Source organism: Cheilinus undulatus, linkage group 3 (assembly GCF_018320785.1).
Source record: "Cheilinus undulatus linkage group 3, ASM1832078v1, whole genome shotgun sequence".
NCBI classification, from domain to species: Eukaryota; Metazoa; Chordata; class Actinopteri; order Labriformes; family Labridae; genus Cheilinus; species Cheilinus undulatus.
The window spans coordinates 45,026,723-45,050,679 of record NC_054867.1 but is presented as its reverse complement, the minus strand read 5'-3'; the positions used below and the strand labels follow the sequence as shown (position 1 = coordinate 45,050,679).

Below are 23,957 nucleotides of genomic sequence, written 5' to 3'. Positions count from 1 at the left end.
TTCTTTTTGTGAGGAGAGCCAGGGGATATCTGCCAAGAAAAGGTGGCCCTAAGCAATAATGAGCAGTTAAATCTTGCAGGTAGGCATGCTTTTCAGTTCACAAGTGGAAGTTAAATTTATCCCTGAATATATTGTGCAGCTTTTCATACAGGAATTAAAAGGATCAAGCGGAGTTAACATGTCAACCCTCTGCTGAAAGGATGTGACTGTGTGATAACTGTATGATCTGCACCATGGTGATGGGATAATACACTGACAAATGTGTAAACCTACAGGGATTTACAGCGGTTTAAACACTTTTTCTGTACTCTAGGCAGAAATTATTAATGGGCCCTAACCCCTTTCACACAGCTGGTAACCGTTTAAATTTGACACAGCTGCTCTAAGTGAAACTTTAATGACCCACATTTTACAATAGGACAACCCCTAATAATATTTAACTTGATTAATGCTAAAAGTAATACATAAAAGATGAATAAATGCATTGCACTTGTTTGTGTTTACATGAGGGGAAATCATTAGTATCTATTACTCATTTACGTGATGACGTTTTAGTGATGCGACGTATGACCGTTAAATCTGAGATATTTTAAACCACATACTTAGGACAACGCCATACTTTTTCGGACACGTAAAAAGCCAAAAGTCAATACAAATGCCGAAACTGCCGCAAAAATACTTTACTTCTGTGTGTTTAAGTGTAGTAAAGCTGAACACTTGGGATATGAATTGTTTTGCAGTAGTTTTTCGATGCAAACGACGAGAAGTTGCGGGTGTGACGGCCAAAAACAACGACCACCAACGTCTACTTCTATCATCAAGGATGGGAACAAGGAGGTAATTTATATTCAAAAGACGGAATAAAAAAGGACAAGCAAACACATACGCGAAAGCTTCGATAATACCGTAAGTTATCATTTTTATTTGACAGTTTGTTGCCTCTGCTTTGAGCTAATTGCCACCATATCTTCATACTAAGTTAGTACCAGCCACTTGCGACCTGGAGTTACGTAATACTGTTACCGTGGCGACATAATATGAAGATAAGGTTAGGTCCCAAGCGGGACTACTGTCCTTTTTGTCCAAAAATTAAGTAATTGGAAATTCAAGGTTATTTTTGAAGGGGTCTTTGATTTTAATTGTTTTATTTCTATCTGTTGGTGTTTTCTTTTGGTTAAGGGAGTGTTTATTTTGAAGATATTTGCAAGGGATGAGTGATGATTGGGTTGCACAATAAGCAAGGCCTTTTTGGGTCCCAGCCAAACTTGGGTCCATGGATGTCAGCAAAATCATGGTCCATTGTTGGGTAAATCTGTGATAAACCTATTTTATTTCTAAACTGAATAATAACCTCTTACCAAAGCAACAAAAAATGTTTTATTTATTTATGCTTTGGTACAATATAGCCATCTTAAAAAATGCATACACCTTAAAACAGAATTTGCTTTTTATTGGTAATGATAAGAAGTGAATTTAGAAGTGAATAATTGTAAAAAGAGACAAAAATGAATTAAAAGTAAATGCTAAATTGACTTCAGCTTGTATAGCGCTTTTCTAGTTATCCGACTACTCAAAGTGATTTTATACTGTAGGTCACGGTCACACCTACCCATTCACACCCATTCACTCACACATTCATTCACTGATGGCAGAGGTTGCTATGGAGAAGCGGCCATCAGTATCAGCTAATCTCATTCATACACTTCCATTCCTATTTGCACACCACTGACACAGCAGTGGGAGAAAATTGTGGTTAAGTGTCTTGCCCATGGACACACCGACATGTGACTGCCGGAGCTGGAGATCGAAACCCACAATCTTCTGATTACGAGATGACCGACTCAACCTACTAAGCCACGGCCACAAAAAGAAGAGGCAAATTGGGCAAAAGTTGCCAAACAATGAAGAAAATGAGTTGAAAGCCATTTTAAAAAATGTGGCAAAATGGGCAAAAAGCATGCAAAATATGTTAGAAATGGCAAAATAGTGGGAAAAAAGGGGGGGAAGGCTAAAGAAGAGAAGTAGCAAAATGGTACAAAATTGGCATAAAAAAAAAACAAAAAAGGGCAAAAATGGTTCAATGTGGCAAAAAAGTTCCAAAAGTTGTGACAAATTGGCAAAAAGCAGAAAAAATGAAAACAAAGCTCCAAAATGAGGTAACTGTTAGCCAGGACGCTAACACCAATGCTACTGATCCAACACACACGCATAGACGTCATCAATAAATCACAACTGGGGAGGGCCCATTCTCTGCCCAGTCATTTCTGTGGGCAGGCCTGACAATAAGTAGTGTTTATGTTAATGATACACCAAAACAGGGTTTCCTTAATTTTGCCAAGGGTTCCCATAATGCAGTAGCATTGAGTTTGGGTACCCTCTTGCACCATTTTTGGATCCATTGTATGGGATGCAAATATCAGAAACTGAACATGCAGCCTTTTCTTAGGCTGTTTAAAAATAGTAATGGTTCATAATCTTGGTATTTAACCACTGTTTTCCATGTCTTTTGGTAAATAGTGTCTTATAGTTTGTATTGGTTATCGTTTTTTAAAGATTTAAATATTTTGTGAGGAGGTACCAGTGTTAATTTTGGTAGCTATTTTAAGTTTTGCCAGTCTTAGACATTTGATTAAAATACCTTTTAGTTTTACTCAAATTCTTGTCATTCAGTCTAGATTTTGTTGATATAACTCAAACAATCAATAAAATGTTCTTCATTTTTGTTGGGACATTTAGTCACAACATTGATTTTCTTCGAACTTACCTAATCAGTGAAACTGTGTAATAAATGCACTCATATTAATGCACTATAAAGACTTTCATTTATTTAAACACATTCTGTTAGTTAGATCCTGGTGTTACAAATGGAGATTGGAAATAAATCAGAGTAATGTTGAATTATGCTGCAAGGGTGTGGGGTTTGAAGACAATAAAGATGTACAGAACAGAGCGATGATGCTTCCTTAGAGTTCACTGATTTGCTCTGATCCCAGCTATACAGGACGATACGGATTGGGAACCAGGTATTATTCAATGAAAATGTTAAATGATCGGATTGTTGAATCGATTAATCAATATTTTGAGGACAGAACAAACAAAAGTATTCTTATGGAGTAAAGCAAATACTTCTCCATGGGGTAGAAAAGAGAGAAACTCTTGATTAAGTTTGAAGGAAAATGGCATGAAAATGTTCTGTCTGCCTGAAATACACCTTACATCTCTAGAAGCCAAAGATCCTTGGTTGCACTATTAAGATCTGGTATTCTTCCTCAGGCCAGAGATTGGTCGATTAAACAATCTCCCCATAGAAAACAGACTCTGCACTGTACCAATTATGATGACCTAAGAGAAATATTGCTTCATGAAATGAGTTGCAAAGCCGTGAAATTCTGCAGTTATCTGATGAGCAAATTTAGAATGGCTGTTTAATTTTGATGTGGTTAATCTTGCTAGTTTTGTCTCAAAAGCCTGGAAAATAAGACAAGGTAGTTTACTTAACTAATTAAATTATCTTTAGTATGTCTCCATCCTCCTTTTTTGATCTATGATAATGAAGGAACATTTAACATTTTAACATTTTAGCCTTGTTTGAATCTCCTTTTGTCTGAGTTTTTATCACCAGGGGCAGAGCAACTTTCCAATGTTTCAGTGTCACTCATGGGGTCTGTTCAGTTTAGAGTATTCCATAAGTTTTTTGATAAATAGATATTAATACCATCATATTAAAATACTGTCCCAATGAAAGTTACAAGATGTTTTAATTTCATTCCAATCCCACCCCCATCTTCTCCAGTTTCCAAGACCCCACTAGGACGTCCTGGCCACCTGGGGTAAGGATCTTATCTTTGGAAAATACAGCTTAAAAATGTGTTTGCATGTAATAATAACATCATAGGGCTGAACGATTTGGGAAAATAATCGAATTGAGATTTTTTGCGATTTAATATGTGATAATTCCTTAAGTTCCTCATCTTCTGTTTTTTCCAGCAAACACGAGCAAAAAAGCATTATGTATTATAACATATCCAAAACATATCTAATTTTGATGATATTGACTCGAATTGCAAATTGGATATGAATTATTGTACTGAAGTGAATGATATTTTGTATGTCATCTGCATATTTAATCAGAAAATGTACAAAAATGAAGAAAGTAGGATTATTTTGTGGACTATTTCTTGAATAATTGCATATGTAATGCATAACATCTCTGCTGCAAAAAAAAAAAAAGTTTTTAACTGGTATTTTGTCTCCAATTTCAGATTAAAGAAATATTGCAACTTCTGCGATTAGAAAATTGCAGCAGGCCACAACAGATGCAAAGGTTAGAGCCCTCTTGGTCAAAATACAGTTATCTATTTTAAATTCTAAACAAAAGAGGCATTTTAAAGGACACTAAGGTTTTCTGCATTTGTTGTAGCTACGGCAACCACAGTCTCATCTGACTTAACCCCTTGTTGACATGTCCACTCATTAAATTAAAATACCAAATCATTCAGTCTTAAATGCTAATCACCAAATATACATAAAAAGTAAACAAGTGCTTTGTAGCAGTGGAAAGTCCTGCTTTTTTGTGGCAAAGTTTCATTATTGTCTGTTGAGGTCTGCGCTAGAAAAATAACCAGTAGGATATAACACATTTGAATAAAGTATCTTCACCATCTTTAATCTAATTTAGAATCTTCTTTAAAGATGAAACATATCATGTCCAGGTTCTCTTTATCTATCAGTCAACTATGCGACCAAGAAACCCTGGTAATTGATGGCTATTAAAGACTCTGAGTCCTTTGGCATTGTGGGGTTTATGTTGGCATCAGATCCATTAACTGGCAGCAGGTGTGATGACTGAACTGGTTGACATTGAAGGATTGTGGTTCTTTGTTGAACTCTGACATGTAACATGATGATTTATGTGACACATCATTTCAGAGGCTGACAAAGAGGTGAATCTGGCGACTACTGACCTCTTGTGGCAGTTGAAGTTATTGATTTTAAATGTTAAACCCTGGAGGACTCATCAGATGGGAGCTGTAGCCTACACCAGCATTCAAGTCTTTAATGGGCTTGATCGTAGGGGATAGAACTATAAAAATGTGTTCAGATTGATACTAAAGCTACCTTTGATGCAGACTTCCTAAACTGTCTCACAAATTTATCCGTCCAAAAAAGTTATATCTAGAGCTTTTGGATGCATCTTGAATTTCAGTCTTGTACATGGTAAATTCAGAAAACAGAGCACCTACATTTTCATGATGGGATATTTTTGGAGAATGTTATTAGTTTTTGTTTAAAAAAACAAAGTTAATCCTTTGATATTACTTAATGGCTATTAAGTCTTTAATTTTTCTATTATCCGTTCTGTTATCTGAAAAAAGTTTGCTTTGTTATTGGAGCCTTACATGGACTTCATTCGGTTGATTTTACTTTGATTTCTGGTGCTAGCGAGCATTTTCCATTTTTTCTCCCACAAGATCTCAAATTATTTATATAATTTCAAAATAAGAAGGCTGGTTTTACAGTGATAATGACAGGGTGTCTGCAGAGTCTTAAAGAGAATTAAAGGTTGATCAATCTAGTTAGCCAAAATGAAGACTTTTAAAAAGTTTTAAAGTCTAAAACACAATAAGGTCTTTAATGTTTTATATATATATATATATATATATATATATATATATATATATTTAGAGTAATCTAAAGAGGTTGTGGGCTTTAAAATGCTTTAAAATCAGAAAAGAGTATTATAAGTATCTTGAAAAGGGTGGTTATACCTTGTATTTTTGTTCTTAAAACAGAAATGCAAGCTGTTCTACATTTTAGCTTTAACTGCGGTACAAAATGTGCAAATAGATTCTTCTAGATTGTGGTACAACTACTTTTGGGGGCTTAAGTTTAAAAAAAAAGACCTTCCATTGACACCTACTTTGCAGTATCAGTTTTTTTCACATAGTCTAGTCTAAAAAGTCTAAAAAAAAAAAAAAGTCTAATTTGCATGCTGCAATACTGGGCTTTCTTTTATTTGTTGACACATTCCTGTCTTATCAGCACAACTGTGTTGTCAATGTAATGGGTTAGAAATTGAAGATGTGATAGAGTTTTAAAATTCTTTGAAAAGGGTCTGAGAAAAGGTCTTAAATTTTTAAATGTATCTGTATATAACCTGAATAAGTTAATTTCTTTAGAGGATGACTGAAATTACCTTCTCAAGGTAGAACAGAGTAAAATAAATGTATATGTGCCCTTTGGGCTTCCACACTGTGGTGTGATAGTTTTTTTTTATTATTAAATATAATTGATTTTGTGATTTAATGCTATTTTGACTAATGAAATTGCTGCTACTGTGCCAGTTAAAAAAATTGATATTTTTTTAACACTCAAGGAAATTCAGTTTTTACATGAGGGTGCCAAAGCATTTAACTGAATTTAGATATTTAGATATCACGGATGTTCAGCACACACTTTAAGATGACTTTTCTTTTGTATAAAATTTTAAAAACACTGTGAAAGAGTTATAAAACTTTATTCAAGAAAAATACACTCAGGTTAGACTTAAGAGTGTCAGACTAAATAGGTGAGTTACTGCAGTTTGACCAACAGAATATTTATGAAGTGCTGTCTCGGGCTCACAGAGTCACAGTTGAACCCAAAGTTTTCTGATGACATCTTTTATTTTTGCTTATGCAGGTGAACAGGCACTACAGTTTTGAAAGAACAGCACTATGCTAAAAAGAAAAGAGAGAAAGCCCTCAAGTCTTCTACAAAGTTTTCTTCAGCATTGTAGATCAAAGTTTGCAGCATGAGCAAGACACAGAAAAGGAAAAAAGCATGTGAATTCTTTTTTAAATATGATTTAAAGTCCTTCAGTGTTTGACTGCAGTTTTCACAGTGGTTCTAGCATATTACACTTTTGAACAATCCCATTTCTGCCTTGAATACAGTTTAAATTATGAGTCTTTAAATCCATACCACCTTCAGTCAAACAAAGGGAGTATGTCATGTCAGTGTAAACTGAGCTGGATAAGCCGGTGGTAAATTCTGCAGAAGCGGGCTCTCTTTAGTTAAACGTTGAGTCTCTTTGGAGCATCAGGGTGATTGATTTTATAAGGCAATATTTATTTAACCCTTCTGATTCCAGTGTTTACAAGGAGCAACAGTTAAAAAGCATACAGAAGCATAAACAGTGACATTTTCCTTCTGGATTTAAAAATGAGCTTTTGTTCTTGCTGCAGAAAAAAGGCAACAATCTCATTAATATTTCAGAGACAGATCCTCTTTCTGCTTTCTTGTGCAGCGCTCGTTGCAGCTTTCTCTGTCTGTGTCAGTAAGAGAACACCCGCCTTCTTCATCAACAATCGGTGTGGTTTTCACCAACACCTGAGGTTGTCAGGGGTAACGAACCAGTCTCATTTAACATAAACTGCACTGCTACATGCGCCTGTAAGCTTTCTCTTAATAATTAAAATAAACATATTTAACATATTTAAAAACTGACCAATCATGAATGTCTTGGTTACAAATAAATACAACAATATTTTAATTTCAAAGAGAAACTGTCAGTAATTTGGTAAATTTAGGACATACACTGGATCTGTTCAGATCAGAGCAGTAAACAGTGTGGGAGCATCAGCATGCACATAATCACAGAGATAAGAGCTGGAAGCTGATAATGCCGAGTCACTGACATTCACTTGTAGTAAACAAGTCTCACTAAGAGCAGAAACGTTAAGAATTTAAATAAATAAAACAGTGGTTGTGAAATGAAGCTTATCTCCACATAAAGGCAGGTTTTGTTCATGGTGTCTGCACACATAGTCTGCACACATAGATTAAAACAGAGGGAGAAGGTTATAGATGAACAGGCACCTTGTTAGAGGCAGGTTGGACAGTGGAGGTAATGTAAACAATCTTTACACTGTTTTGGTTGAGTACGAATTTCCATTTCAAAGAGAAGCTCAGCTGAGATCGTGTTTCAAATGCTAATGCAGTACATCCCAGTGTCGTGGCAGTTTATAAAACGGTCACAGAAATATAACCCACAGACTTATGTTTGTGCACATCATCACCAGACAGTATACATTTCAATATACTCTAATGCAGTTACAATTGTTCCTGCATCATGAAAGTGGTTTGTGTCTTGTTGTCTGCATGTTGTGTTGGAATCATAATTGCCAACTTATCAAAATATCCAGTCCTTTTGTTGTTTAGATACCAGTCTACTGGTTTTTCAGCGACAAGTTATACTTACAGTACCGACCAGGAATGGGGATTAAAATGCTGCTCAAAAGCCTGGTTTTGCATTTTCAGATCCATCCAACAATTGAGTTTGTCAGTATTGCTATGTTTTGTTAGTCCTGAAATGTGGCCTTGCATCAATGGTCAAGTCATGTCATTTAAACCAAATCACTGATGATTCTCTGTTGTCATTGTTTACTAAGGGTGGACCCACTGGGTGAATCAAGCTCATGCCAAAGCCAGTTGGGAGAAAAGAAAAAAACATCTTTTCCCCCTATCGAAGCTTTCAGTGCAGTTCTTTGCACTTCTTTAATAAAGAAATGTTGTCCAGTTCTTGTAAAACTGCCACTGTAGTTCATCCAAGCAAACTGTTCACTGGTGGCTGCCATTGTTTACTGACTTTCAATACAACTAAATCCCGCCCATAGCTACTACCTGTAGTTGGCTCTTCTCAAACGAGGCTGATTGGTCTGTTCATTTTTCAGAACAGACACAAAAGTTTCAGCTTGAAGCTTTGCAAGATGGATCTGCCTGTTGACAGATATGAAATCTGGCCAATCCATCAGCTTTGGAAGGTTATCACCTTAGGGACACTGCTGCTGGTCAGTCCTTCTCTTTTACTCAAAGCAGCAGTGGTTAGATTTTTAAAGACCTTTTTAAATAATAACAGAAAAGTAACAATAAGGACTTGGATTGTTCAGGCCTATCAATGAAGGTACTATCCATAATTTTTGCTTCCTACCCTGCTTAGGGTCACAGGGGCCCAATCCTCTGGAACTGATTTCCAGAATAAGAGTATTAATATCAATTAAAGGTGATGGTCTCCATTGGTAGTGCAGACCAATTTAGAATCTTAAGTTTGTTAGATCAATCCATTGTCCCTGACTGCAAATCAAACACCACGTCCCATTTTACAATTAGACTTAATACTAGTTGACTAGCAAGGACCACACCACAACAGAATGCATTTAAAGGTTTGATCGAGATTGATAAGAATGTGCAGCGAGACTGTTGTCTGTCATGATGAAGATGAGGGATATGGGTAGGTAGTTTTAGTCTAGTCTGTGAGATGCATGAAGGCTTGGCAGAAGGAGACTCAGGATGGGGGTTCCATCTCAGGCATCATTCTACCCGAGCTGGACTCAACCCAGACTGTGACTAGAATTAGATGAGTCTTGGGTAAAGCAAATGGATGAAGGAGGAGATTAATGAGTTAGAGAAGGGGGGGAGGGTGGGTTGTAGACTCTCAGACAGACAGCGTGATGTGGGTTGGTGTGTTTAAGTAGGCTTGTCAGGTGATTGAGGGTGTGATTTTGGTGTGGCCTTGCTCCCGAACTTAAGTTAAAATAAATATTAACTCCATCTGTTTAGTTGCAGGGAGACAATAAACTTCACGACGTTTTGAAGACCTTGCTGTCTGACATAAATTCAGTGAATTAATGTCTATGTAAACAAATCTACAGATGATATATTTTGTGACTTTCTTATAAACTGCTGTGAAACTAGGTTGTGGTGTGACATGCTGGGAAGTAAAGAAGAAAAATGCAGCGAAGACATATTTCATCAGCTGAAAATGTGCTTGTTCACTGACTCGCGAAGAATAAAGACAAAATAAGCTCCATAAGGTTCAGGCTGTGATTCTGTTTTATATCAAAAGTTACTTTTTTTGAATTAAAGTACCCTAACTTGATTAAAAAAAACTTGTGAATATATCTTAAGTGGAGAATAATACAGTTACTAACTTCTGTTCACTTTCTAACAGTGACTTGCCTCATCATATTACATGTCCATCACTTCTTCTCTCTTGATTGTTTTTGGTCTTTAAGGCCAGCCTTTCTCCTTTATGACAGTTTTTTTCTGTTAACCCAGGATAACCTGATCCAAGTATCATATCAGTTGTACTTAAAACAGCTTGTGAGAGATTTTGCATTTAACTTATAAATAAAACTCCTTGCTCTTCATTCTTTGAAAGCGAACAAGCACAATTACAGAGAATACTGAACTACTCCTTTTCAGCTAAACATGTAAATATTTCACAAAGAAAACACTGTACTTGATGAGGAAAAAACTGTACAAGCATCCAGACTGTAAAAAAGGATCAAATATATACATGAAATGCACAATGCATAGCTCAGTCAGGCTATCCAGGCACAACTGATAATTCCGTACCAATATTAAGATGAGAAAACATGTTGAATGGCATGTTAGCGTCACATCTGAAAATCAAACACAGCTACACACAAACAGAATAAAATATTTTGCTTCAGTTTCAGTGTTTGCGGATGATGTGGTGCTGATTCGATCTTGTTTTGTAAAGTCTCGAGTCTCTGTGATGAGTGCTGAGATGAAGAGCACTCACTGTGCCCGACAGGAAGAAGAAGCTTTGCTTTCAAGTCTCTGGCAATGTGCAGTAATGTGACTGGACGGTTCAGTCTTGGTTTTCCCTCTGAAGAGAAAAAGCGTCCTCAGCTGGTCTAGTTAAATCGGCTCCACATAATTGGCCGGGTAAAGACCCAGCTGGCCGTTGTCTAGGCGACCTTGACACCAGCCCTGCTCATCCTCATCCGCCAGCTTTGTCAGCTCATCCCCTTTATGAATGAGAGGACATAGAAACACACGAAATCAGGAGGTGATGTGAAACATTTGTGTCACTTTTTACAGTGAAATAAGCACAGATCCTTTAAACATCAGTAAGAAAGAAGTGCTGTGTAAAAACAATGCTTTTAGTGTCAAACCCTAAGCTCCATGTAAGCATAGTTATCAATAAAACAGCAGCTGTGATATAAGCAGAAAAAAAGTTTTATTCTGTTCTTGGTGGGCAGTATGGACAAAACATACATAAATCTTTAAATTAAAATTGCCAGTGAAAGTACCAAAATATTAAAATTAATAGAATAAATGATTTAGTGTAACATTTTTCCATTAATGTATGCCCTTTTTCTTAAAATATTTGTAGCATATCAAATCATGTTTTCATTTATTTATAGAATTTATCAATATTTTTAAATTTTAAAGCTGCAGAGAGACTAGAAATTCAGGAACGGGGGAGGCAGTTTTGCAGATTCAATAGGGCTCTACCAGTGAGCCTCTAGGGCTAATACTTTTCTGTTTATCAAAATACCCCTTACATGTGTGGTAAAAGTCACTGAGCATCACACACACCTGCTCTGAAGGTGAGCTCGTCCTGCTCCTGGCCTTCGTAGTCATACAGCGCTCTCACCCTCACTCCTTTGACCTCATCTTCGTCAAAAGGATTCACCCCTCCATTAGTGTCTCCCGCTGAGTTTGGGCCTGTTTTGTCCTCGTCTGACCACTCTGAGGAGCCTGTGTACGCCTGGTTCTTATCATAGCTGCTCACACTGAATAATAAATATTTATACAGAAAATTAATTTCAGTCTTTGTAGAGTAATGCCTTTATGTTTTTTTCTGGGCATTTTGGGAAAAAAGAAGAATAACATAAATCTAATAACATAAAAAATATTTTAGACCTGAATATTTAATCTTACCTTCCTCGTTCTACAGCTTGAGCATGATCTACTGCTGATGTGACATTTGTCAGCATGACCCCATCACTGCTTTTCTTTGACTTTTCTTTGCTAGAGATCTTATGAGTAAGGTCTGGGTTGTATTCCTGAAAAGCAAAAGACAAACATCCTTAGGTTTGATTTGATTGTCCTGCACAGTGACTATTGTTTCAATCCAAGCATTGTGTCTAACTTAAGCCGGGCTGACACTGTGTGATTTTTAGATGATTCAGAGACAAATTTTGAGTCGTACACCTCACTTGGGAGTCTCATGCGTTGCCTGTCTTGCAGTGAACAAAGGGATGAGATGGCCAACTACAGCCCAACCTGCTGCTCCTGATTGGTCGGATGGATTGTTAGCATGTTTGATATTTAAGTCATACAACTGTAAAAATCTCCAGCAACACTTGTAGTTTAGAAACCAACTAAGGCTACATGCTGAAACGCGTCGGTCTAACAAAGTTGTTCTCTAAACTACAAGTGTTGCTGGAGATTTCTGTTTCTCTTCAAGACTCTCTTCATCCTCCATGCACCTTGGAAGTTGGTGAAGTTGTGCTAGAGTTACCCACTTCATTCATACAACTGTACCCAGTCCCACTGTGAGCAGATTTTCTCAACTTTGGAGCCTCTTTTCCTTTGTAAACTGCATCCACCTGACACAGAATGTTTATTATTTAGTTGCTAGTTGTGTTTGCCCCTGATGCTGTTTTTGTGTGAGAGAAAGAATTGGGGAGAGCTGTTTGTCGATGTATGTAGCTATTAGTAGTGTCAAAATAAGACAACTGATCTGACTTCTAACCTCTGTGTATGAGACTTACATTGCGCACATAAATTGTGCACAGTGCTCATGTATGATCCAGTGTGAGCTGACATTTCACCACGACTGTTGGAGTCGATTTGAAATTGCACAGTGTACGCCTGGCTTTAGTAAAACTCTAAGAGAACAGAAAACCAAACTCTGAACAAGACAAATACTACATTATTTCTTTCTCATATATGAATGAGCTTGTATTTTTACCTTTGGACTGAGCTAGGCCAGCTTTTTTCAGTCTAATGGTCATGCTAGCATCATGCATTAGCACACACGCAGAACATGAGCAATATCAGTCCTCAAATGTTTTACTGCAAGAATGTCAGTGTTTACCTAACATTGCATTTAATCCTTTAATGATTGGACTTTATTAATAGCAGAATGGTTATGACATTATGGCTTGTTTTTGTATCTCTGTACCTCAAACTGTGGCCAGTTCATATGCATGCCAGGTCCGTAGGTGTTGCTGAACCACTTCAGATCTTCCTGTGCGCTGGCTGATGTGATGGTGCGTTCAAGGTCTCTGTACACTGTAGCATAACTGTAAAGACAGCAAAGATTTAATGTGAGTGTGAATATCAGCTTATATTCTTTTTTATCTTTTTTAGCTCTGATAATAATCTCAAACCTTTGGTCTTCTGTGAGGTTGAGGTGGCGTTTGACATCCAGCAGCACCTCCCTCAGGAAGTTCAGCCTCTTCTCCTCAAACTGCTGGCACTGATCGAACACCACCTCCATGTTTTCCATGTACTGAGGCGTGCATTTACTCAGCTCATCCAGAGCCTTCTCATACTTCTCCTTCGCCTGGGTTTAAACACACACAAAAAAATTTTAGAGCCTGAAATATACCTTTATATCTCAGTAGAGCATGGATGACAGGTGCTATAATTACATTTATTTGTTTTCCTAGTTTTTACTTCTGTGGTCAAATGTCAATCCTTTTAACCTTGGAGAATAAGATAGGTGTGTTTTTAAACACATAACAGTTCATAGTCTAAGAGTGTGAAGGTCAAGGCAGTCCATAAAGAGCGGAGTCCTCTGAAGCACAGAGGGGGAGGTGTAGTATTCACTCCCACATTAACAGTGCCTCACTGACTACAGCTACGATGCCTTTGTGGTTCTTGGCAGAAAGGAAGCTGTCTCTAAAATAGACCATGAATCGATTTGCTTTTGGCTTTGCAGTGGAAACATCTTTTGCATAATGATTATGCCGCAGGCCGGTTAGAGATGTTCTCACCTTCTCTGAGTCCTGTTTGCACTTATCCACCTTGTCATGGAGTTTCTTCTGCTGGTCGGCCGTCACAGACGCCTCTCCCTTACTGTTGGCCTCTCTAGTGGACGCCAGCCTCTCCTCTTTACAGGCCATGTGGAAGGACTTCTTTGCAGCTTCGAGCTAAAAGGACAAATGAAATAAGGTTGTTAAAACCTTAGTGCGTATTGGGTTAAATCTGCACACATCATAAATATGCATGGATTTCATTGCTGGTTTTAAACTTGCCACGAAATGCAGTAAGGCTGTGACAAATGGTAAGTTTCATAAATAATAAAATTGACTGATTAATTATTCACAATAAAATGCCATCAAGTGCCCATTAAAATTTCCAAAAGGCCTAGTTTATGATATCAAATTGGTTTTTCTGTAATACCAAAATCTCCCAAAACAAATATGAACAGTTTAGTGTCATAAAGATGTAATTTCAGCAATGTTTCAAAGCTGCGTTCAACCAATCAGCTTATCTCTCTTTGAGCAAAACATAATATTGTATCTAAAACAATTAAAGTTGAATTTTAAGCATTTACAAAGAAAGATGTAAAAATCCAATTATTTTTCTGAGGTACTAATCAGCTAAGCAAAATAAGCATTGCTAATAAATAAGAAGGGATTCACAATATTATCAGCATGATATCGGTATCAATAGATATTAGCTTAAAACTTCATTATTGTATTGGCAGATACGAAAATTCCTGCAAATATTTGTAATAGATACATCGGCTGTAATTACTGGCCATATTTTGGAAGATGTCTGTGAAGTTTTAGGGAGGACCAACAGACCTACGCCAGGTTAAGTCTTTTTCTTTGTTCATCCTCATTCCTTAAAAGTTGAATTGTTTTCTATGGACTGAAGTTTGTTTCTTTTTTCAATCTGTGACTCTAAAGTGGCTTTCACGGACTGGAGTTTTAGGTTTAAACTACGTAAGTACTGATATCAGTATTGGCTAAGATTTATTGGTAAATATGGGCATATCTGCAAAAATTCTATATTGTGTAAGCTACAAACTTAAGCTAAAACTGATATCTAATGTGGCACTAAATGTTTATTCCCTTGAATTACAGGCAACATCTTTAGCCTTAACTTTACATGTGGACAGTTTTTTGTTTCATTATGAAATGTCTATATCAGCGCTGGTCAAATTTCTCCATCAACTTTAATTTTCTGAAACAGAATCCTGAGTACTGTTGAGGTTAAAATATAAGTGTTTTAAAGCTCTTAGCAATGAAACTTCACACCAGTTACAATTTCTGTTGGTTTCCAAGGTAAAGATTTCAAAACCTCATCTTGTCAATAGAGGATGTGTCCAAAATCGCATGGGGATTACTCTGTAGTGCAATTTTCCAGTACAACAGAAAAAGATTTTGGGCACTAATTGCTGTCTTGCCTGCTGATGCTGCTGATAATGCCATTGTTGTCACACAATCAAAACATGCAGCAACACCAGCTGGGATCGATAATAAATAACAGTATAACCAAACTGACAACTAATACTAAAATGAATGTATCTTAAAAAATGCCTCCAAATTTTAACTTTTTGGTGTTTCTGTGTTTTATTTTCATGCAGGCAGTGCTCCTCTCATCTTGTAATGATAATGTTAAAGCTTTGCACCATAATACATGATGGTATACTGCATATTACTGGGATAGTGACCATCTGTTTTGCAATACTTTTCAAAATTCCTTCTGAGGTACAATAAGTACATTATAGAGAATATAACTCGGACATCTCTGACAGCCCTACAAAATGCCCTATGCCTGTTAAAGTGCACTACAGTCTGTAAGTGCGTGATGATTTTGGACACAGCGATAATGAGTGCTTAATCATTTGGATCAAGTAGGTTTTTTCATTAGTGCAGTTACTTTGGACTGTTCTAAAACATGTCTATTTGGCTGCACCAAACAAACTTTCTCACCTCTTTTAGTTTTTTGGCCCAGGGTTTCTGAGCCTTCTTGAATCCCTCCTCTGCCTCTTTGGTTTCCTTAAATCCTCCCATCATCTGTTTGTGGTATGAGTCTTTCTGCCAGTTCTTCACCTTCTCAAAGTCCTCGTTGATCAGGTGGTTTTTCACTTCCTGGTGAAGATCGCTCACCTTCTCCGCCTCTGTCATCACTGCCATCCATGCTTGCTCCACAGTGCCATACTGAGGCCCTGGTGGTGTAAGGATGAAAAAAAAATACATATATTTATATAAAAACTTAAATAATTGTGTATAGGCATAGATAGTGCATAAAATAATTAAAGAATGCTGTAGACCTTTGTCCACCATCTGCCTCCATCTCTTGGACCAGTCAGTCAGCTGCTGTGTGTAGGATTTCTCAATTTTGGCACGCTCCTGGATGCAGTTCATCAGGTCATTGCAGAGCCGGTGACCATCATCGATCCGCTTCACTGTACGTTTGTAGTTCCCAACCTTTAAAACAAGGTCTCGCATTACTGTCCATACTTTATACAATTGGATGTGTGCATTATTAATACAGCTGTATATTATTTATTACTTTTACCCTCTGGACTTTTCCTAGTTATTAATATGGGTCAAGTATTGATTTGCAGTTTATTTCTCATAAAATCAAGTGCATCATGATAAATCAACATGATAGGAGGTAAAATAATTACTGTGTGCAAGATGAAAATGGCATGGCAATATTTTTCTTTCAGTAATGTATATTGCAATATGAAAAATACAGGAATGTATTCTATATACTGTGAATGCTGTGAGCATCCATACCCTTAAATGTAACTGAAGAGTCTTTTGAGTTTTAGCTTAGCTATTTGCCAGGTTTCTTACGATTACAAACTAAATCAAAGCTCTTCTTGCAACAGTTACTCTGAGGGGGAGGCCAGAAGCTGGCTTGAGTTTCATCCAACTGTATAAAAGTTGTGAGAGTTGTTGTAAAGATGGTAGTGTGCAGAGGTGCTGCAGCCTGGTGCTCTCAGGATAGCATCAACTTCTTAGCATGTATCCCACCACCACAGCCTGCACTAACAGACAAAGGAATGTATTCTTTCTCTGAGCTGCAGCCTCCATCACACCCTCTCCTCTCCGCCATGAAAACATTCTTGCAAACAGACACACCTTCAAACAGCTGCAAAGGACTATTTTTGATATTGCAGTAGTATTGTACTTTAAACCTGTTGCAAAAATGTCTTTTTTGCAACAGTTCTTATCCATCTATTTATTTTTATACATGCATTGTTTGTGCTCATTTTTAATGTTTAATGTAGCTTGTATTTTTTATTGTGCAGTCTTAATGCAAAGGTGGATTTTACTCTTATATCAGAATATTTGTGCCTGGAAGTGAGAAGCATTGCTTAGCATAAACTATTACCAAGACCCAGGTCTGCATTTAACCTGTTGTTTTCTCTATCTGCTTTATTATTTCCTCAGATGTGTTGATAACTAATCTAACTATTGGATGTAGCTTCATAATTATTAAATAGATAACATTTACATTGTGTCGATGAAATATATTAGCCTTATTACATAAATGCATCTGGTTTTCTATCATTTTATGTTCATGTGATTCTTTAATTCTTGGTTAGAACTCTGAATGTCTTTCAGGCAACAACTATAATATGTGGACATGCTCAATTTAAAACCCCTAACAGATGTTAAAAAATGCAGTGACACAAAATGTTTTTGGAAAACATTGTTGTTTACTAATGACAAAAAATGCCAAATTTCAATATTGACCATCATAGTTAAAGATGTTTGTTTGATGTAAATAAAACCACTGTGTACTCTGTTCCTGTTAGGAAAATCAATGTGTGGAGAGCAGCAGGTATAAGAAACTCTCTTCTATGCTTTCAGGTTTGAATATGAAGGAGGTCTAAGGCTGCTGGTGTGTGAGGAGTTATGCAATTAAAGCAGAGGGTGAGTTAATGGGGAATAATTTCCAACTCTTTATGGATGCAGGAGCAGTAGTGTCCCAGAGAGCTGTGAGCTTCTCTCTCAGACTAAATGTGAAAGAGGAGGAGGCAGCTTACTGCATTCATTTCTCTCCTTTTAGGCAGAGACAATTGTACTGCATCCTTACTTAAAGTATAATTGGTATTTACCTATACCTCACCCTGAAAATGACTCTCAACAAATCTCAAATGTCGTCAGAATGAAGCAGTTCTGGTGTAAATGATTGTATTCCACCCCACCCCTCTGCAGCCCGCAGAGTCAGCGATCAGCAGGCAGCACTGCAGCACTGAGGGGCTGTGATGTAGTGACTCTGGGCTGAAAACAGACACCTTTGCTGCTACAGCTGATTTCTGAATGCACTTCCAGGCCTAAAGACATGATGAGAATGAAACACAAAGGAGTCTGGGAGGAAAACTGATTACAAAGGCTGAATGATAAAATGACAATACGTCATTCCCATCTCAAACATCTGCTGACTCCTTCCATCATATAAACTGTATGTAAAGATGCAGTTAGATGATAGCGGATATGATCTGAAGCTTGAGATGGGTCAGCCTTTTTCCCAGAGTAAACATGGCGTGCACTCAGCAGCCCTCATACATAATGAATGCACTTCTGGGAACTTGTTGCTCATATTACTTGGGACTGTTTGCACTCAGGGTGTCTGTGATGTAATAGCGTGGGAGAAACCTATTACAGCATACAGAAACCTGAAGCTTAAAAAAACTGAATCAATTATTCATAAAAGCAAGTCATTACCTGTCAATATTCTGATAATTGATCAGTTACTTTATTTTACAAGCAAACCACTCATGAATTACCACCCATTAACTCTGTAAGTGTGATTATTGGTTGTTTTTCTTGGTCTCATGTGACAGGAATTTGAATATTTCTGGTTAGTTATAAAAAACAAGTACTACTGCATTACCCTGTGGCTTAATGAAGCTGTCATTACCCTGTGTTCTGATTTAGTTGGTTAATACTGGCAAGAATAAGTGTCACATTAGTCCATAAGATTATCATCTTTACATGAAGCTGTCGTTACAACTCGGGTATCATTTAGAATTTTTTTTTTGTCCCTTGTAAGACCAAAAAAAAAAAATCCTGATTTAGTATTGATTTCAGTCTGGTGATTAACTTTTTCCTTGGAGCCCACTACTGGTATCTACGGGCATTTTCACACCTATAGTTCATTTGCTCTGGTCTGAACCATAGACCAGATTGTTAGATTGCTGCAGAAGTCCCTTAAATTTGGTCTTTTTTCGCACAGAAATATTTACAAGTGGACCAAAGGTGTGACATGCGGGTAAAATGCTCTCTAATTCATCAGAATCTCTCCTGGGAAAAATCCAAAAAGTACTAAATAGCCACTATCCAGTTTCAGAATGGACAGACAACTACAGAGTGATGTTGTCTCTGGTCATAGGTATTTATATATGCATGATTTTATCGTCTTGATATTGCTATCAGATATTAGCTTAAAAAGGTTGTTTTCAGCATTGGCAAATATTTTCAAACAACTGGCTGTAAATATTGGCTGTGTATGTACAAATAATTTGTGGAGTGTAAAAAAAGGACCAACAGATGGGGATGCACGATATTAGATTTTTGCCGATATCGGACATGCGGATATTTAAATACTCATTTTGGCCGATACCGACATTAATTACATTTTTCCACTGTTAAAAACACCACTTCCATCCTGTACTACAAATATTTTTTTTTTGATATTGGTAGTCTATTTTTTTTTTTTTAACTGACAAAAAATTTGATTTTTATCAGAAATTAAGGATGTATCGTTTATTTTCAAATACAGCCATACACTAATGAAAAACTTAGAGTAACATCTTTGGGTTGCATGTCCATATATCTGTGGTGAAGCTAATATGTTTAGCTTTAACAAGGAGCTTCTTTACGTGACTGGAAATGAAGCTTTGCAGTTCAGGTAAGGCTATAAGCACCTGCTAGGTACAACATAGCGGGGCTTTAAATGCATCATTAGCCCACAGAAGCCCGTATAGTCTATCACACTGAAAAGCTGATTATCAAGAGCTTTAAATTCACTGATTTTCCTGATCAGCTCCTTACCTTTGGGTGGTCACTGCTGTATTTTTTAGCTTTATCAGATGACTTAAGTAGAGGCTACTGATGAGTTTGCCCTGGCACGAAGTTTTGCCATTCTTTATCTTAAGAAAGTCCTTGTAGTCATCAGGGTGATGTTTTTTTAGATGCAAAATAAAGATGTGTTGTCGAATCCTCCTTGCATCACATGTACTTTACAAGTAATACAAACAGCTACTTTGCTGTCTTGTTCCCACACCTCAAACTCAAACTTCTCTCACAAAGCCAACATGTTGAGTTTGTTGTTGGCACACATCTGGCATCATCGCGTGTGCTTAATTATGACATCACATTACCGGCCATACAGATCGACGTAAATTTTATTATCGACTGATACTGCTAATTAAGTTTTTAAGCTATTATCAGCCAATATCGATATACTGCCGATAATATCGTGCATCCCTACCAACAGACCTACATCAGCTTAAGCCTTTTTTCATCCTTATTCCTTAAAATGTGTTGTAAGGAAAATTCTTCAGTTCTTTGTTTACCCTAAACTTTAAAGTGTGCTATAAGGACCTAAGTTTTAGGCCTGAACTACATATAATAATACTGGTATCAGCTAAAATGAATTTCCAAAAATCAACATATCAGATATCAGCAGAAATCCAATACTATACATCCCTAAAAATAATATCTTCAACAGTTAATTTGTGGGCACATCTACCTTACAGGGGCCACCTAATATTTCAGAATCTCAGCAGTGCACTGGTCTACTGACTGTGGATAGTTGAAATAAAGATATTACATGCCATAATCAGCTGATCTTAAATTTCTTTCCATTTTACCTATTAGACTTTGTTTACAACAGGGACCTGATTTAGAGAAATAGAGAAAAAACTCAACCATCCGCCTCAAATTTATAATGAAGTGCTGTTTAATATAACGTAATTCTGTTTGCCAGTTAGCTTCATCATAGAACAGCAACATTTAATCCTCAGACTGGTAGCAGGGGCAAAACACTTTAATAGAAAGTCATTACACTATTTTTTCTCTGTTTCTAATGCAGCTGCTCTGTAATGATTACATGCAGCTCTAACTTGATTCTGTTGGCTGTTGAGTAGAAGAACATTAGATTATTTCATGAATCGCCTGGAGATGAATATAAAAAAGTCATCAACAAACTACTCAGAGAGTAGTAGCAATATTCTTAACCCTCTTCTGAAGAATATCTCAGTCCTTTGTGCGGTCAGTGAATCTAGTGGATGTTTGTAGTGTGTGCTCCATGAAGTGTGTACTGTGTACCCCCTGCATGCTTTTTTCCCTTTTTTAAGTTTAAATTTGTCACAACTATTAGAGCAGCTAAGAACTCCACATTACATAGAAAGGAACGTCAAGAGGAGAAAACTGTTCACTTTTTCGAGCAGCTTTGATTCAGAGGCTAAACTACTACTGTAGTAATGGCACTGGTAGTTTGTACATTTTTGTTTTTTTTCATGGATTTGTATATATGTTTAGGTTTATGACCTAATTTTGTCAGAGCTTCACACCCCTTGAGATATCTAGCACTTCCAGGATGTGAGCCAATGATTTAGATTAATAAGGGTGACTTCAACTGTCTGCTACGCCAAGCAGCAACAGCTTGACACAGATAACACACAGCCTCATTTTGTTAGATTAAGTTGAACCAGGAGACAGAAGCTGGAGGGTTGAAGATGTAAGTTTCTTACAGCGCATTACAGTACACCGTTAAAAAGTCTGTAAAGTGTTGCTGTCACAGGAGTGCTCAGAGACAGTGCCTTTAACAAGCTCAAGACAGCCAGTGCAATACCTTTTACCTGATGCTCAGGCTTATCTAGATATAACTGAACCAAAGAGCTGCCTTAATGGTTAAGGTGCCTCATATTTAACAAAAGAATGATAAGTTTTAGGCAGAAAGTAACTTGTTGTCTTAATAGTGTGCTCTACAGGTAAGATTTAAGTACAAAATCCACATTAACTACATCAGATATCATCCATCCATCAATCTGTTATCTACACTGCTAATTCCGTTTGAGGTCGTGGGGTTGCTGGAGCCAATCTTAGCTGTCATTGGATGAGAGGCAGGAAATACCCTGGACTGGTTGCCAGTCAATAACAGCACTGACATGTAGAGACAAATATTCACACTCACACCTACAGGCAATTTAGAGTCACCAGTTAAACTAACGAGCATGTCTTTTAGCGCTGCCACCTCACAGGAACCTTCTTCCTTTGAGGTGGCAGCACTAACCACTGCATCATCCTGCAGCACTTCAAGTTTTGTATTTGTTATCAGTTTTCAACAAATCAAAAGCAAAAACAACCCCACAGAGTTTCCTGTTACCAGAACTGTGTGGTTTAGCAATCATTTTATGATAAATGTTATCCTACAGCTGAATGTCAACCTAGTGTCATCAGCGATTTACTGTGGTGCAAACAGTAGTACTGTGAAGTATCTTGCTACCTTCAAATGACAAGTAGTAATGATATTACATAATGAGAGTATCTTGCTTAACACTGTCCATAAGTGGCTTATCTGATAAGAACATGGAGTCATGTTATGTATACAGCTACTATTAAAGGTTATAAATGTTGCAAAATATCACCTTTAATAAGTGCTGCATCCATGATGAAGAAATGCCTGAGAGTGCTTAAAAAATCAGCTCAGTAAAGAGGCATTGGTGCTACAGAGAGAGGCAGAGTGTCACTTCAGTGTCCTCCACAGATAGCTAAAAGGGCTGGCAAATATTAATGAGAAATCCCTGATAGTCACACTGAGTGAGCAGCTATATCACAGGCTGTTCCAATCACTAAATAATAAGTGTGTTTAATTATTACCCACTTGAATAGCATAAGATTCATAGCATCAAATTAACCATCAATATGTGAGTGATGAGAAGTGATTACCAATCAGTGCTGGCTCAGGGATCAAACATTATTGACGAATTATCAGCTCATGCTTATATTTTGAATTTGTGCCCACACAAAGTTGATAAACGAGGCCCCGGGTTGTGCCCCCCCCCCCTGCCAGACGAGGCCGGTTCAGTGAGAGTTCATCACGAGGCGGTGTCACTTCTCTCAAAGGTTTAATCTGTCTAAGCTCGCTTCTTACTGTCTCACCTCCCAGAAGCTGTCTGTGGTCTCCTCCTGGCTGGCCGACTCGTCGTAAGCTCCAGACATGGTCCCGGATTTGGCAGGAAGGCTTCAGGCTATGTGGGTCTGCAGCAGAGAAATGCTCCTCATGCACTGTGAGAGAAGATAAGCAGAGAGGGTAAACACAAATTTAAAAGTATGCTTTTAAGCTGCAAGCCTTTTCCTTAGTATCTGCAGTGTCCCAGGATATAGCCACTTAAAATAATCGTCTTGTGTATTCAAACTGAACCCAATGAAGTTATGAGTCTTTAATAAAGTTTGTGCATTTATTTCAGACCTCCATTTTTAGGTTTAATGCTTAGCTCTGAGCTGGTGATCTAAACATTATTTTCATTTTAATCCAGATCCTTTGTTCAAGCGCTTATATTATACATAAAGGATGTGTCATGATTTTTAAAGCTCTTATGTAACAAGAAAAAGAAGGTGCACAAGGATTATGAGTGATTATGAACCAAACAGAATTATGAGGGACTAAGATGATATTTTAAGAGCTGAATAATGTGACTATGACTGTCTATTGTTATCAAAAAAAAAAGAACCAGTATGGAAAAACAAAAATGTGTTTTGATAAATAAAAAATAAGTAAGCTTTTACAGTATAATTCAATACCATTTCATGATTCACACTGAATTATAACCATTAACTTTAAAGCAGATCTTGTCTTGATCTTAACTAACAACTGTCTTATCTACTCAACAGGTAATGAATCATAAAAAAAATGTTTTTCTTTAAAGGCAAAAATAGTTGTAAGTGGTAGTCACTGCAGCTCCAGCCAGGAAATGGCAGAAACACATATACTAGCTTAAAAAGTAAATGATCGTTCTGGATACAGATTTGTAAATTTCTAATACATCAGAATACGTTTGTGCAGATATAAGCAGATCTAGCAGATCTAGCTCAGTTGAAGTTTTATCTTTCCTTAAAATTTAAAGTAGATAAAGGAATTGTGTTTTGGGTCTGAACTACAGCTATTTG

At 37.1% G+C, this 23,957-nt stretch overlaps 1 protein-coding gene and 1 long non-coding RNA gene across 5 annotated transcripts in view; one reads left to right on the top strand and one right to left on the bottom strand.

Moving 5' to 3' along the window:
* The first annotated feature begins 624 nt into the window (after positions 1-624).
* On the top strand, positions 625-23,044 carry LOC121528816. The gene is made up of 5 exons (XR_005993504.1): positions 625-906; positions 3,794-3,830; positions 4,263-4,324; positions 17,649-17,711; positions 22,957-23,044. It is a non-coding gene; the product is annotated as an uncharacterized LOC121528816 (long non-coding RNA).
* Positions 6,661-23,957, bottom strand: part of pacsin1b (protein kinase C and casein kinase substrate in neurons 1b) — a 46,843-nt gene continuing 29,546 nt past the window's right edge. For 3 of the 4 annotated variants that reach the window (XM_041816400.1, XM_041816390.1, XM_041816408.1), the window contains exons 2-10: positions 22,950-23,075; positions 16,094-16,250; positions 15,753-15,988; positions 13,803-13,958; positions 13,194-13,369; positions 12,986-13,106; positions 11,737-11,861; positions 11,392-11,588; positions 6,661-10,817 (exon numbers count right to left, since the gene is read on the bottom strand). In XM_041816400.1, the coding sequence (XP_041672334.1) occupies positions 10,708-10,817; positions 11,392-11,588; positions 11,737-11,861; positions 12,986-13,106; positions 13,194-13,369; positions 13,803-13,958; positions 15,753-15,988; positions 16,094-16,250; positions 22,950-23,009 (1,338 nt within the window). In that variant the 5' untranslated portion in view covers positions 23,010-23,075 and the 3' untranslated portion in view covers positions 6,661-10,707. Of the gene's footprint in view, positions 10,818-11,391; positions 11,589-11,736; positions 11,862-12,985; positions 13,107-13,193; positions 13,370-13,802; positions 13,959-15,752; positions 15,989-16,093; positions 16,251-22,949; positions 23,468-23,957 lie in introns of those variants that run through there. The other variant, XM_041816382.1, reaches the window with a different exon arrangement.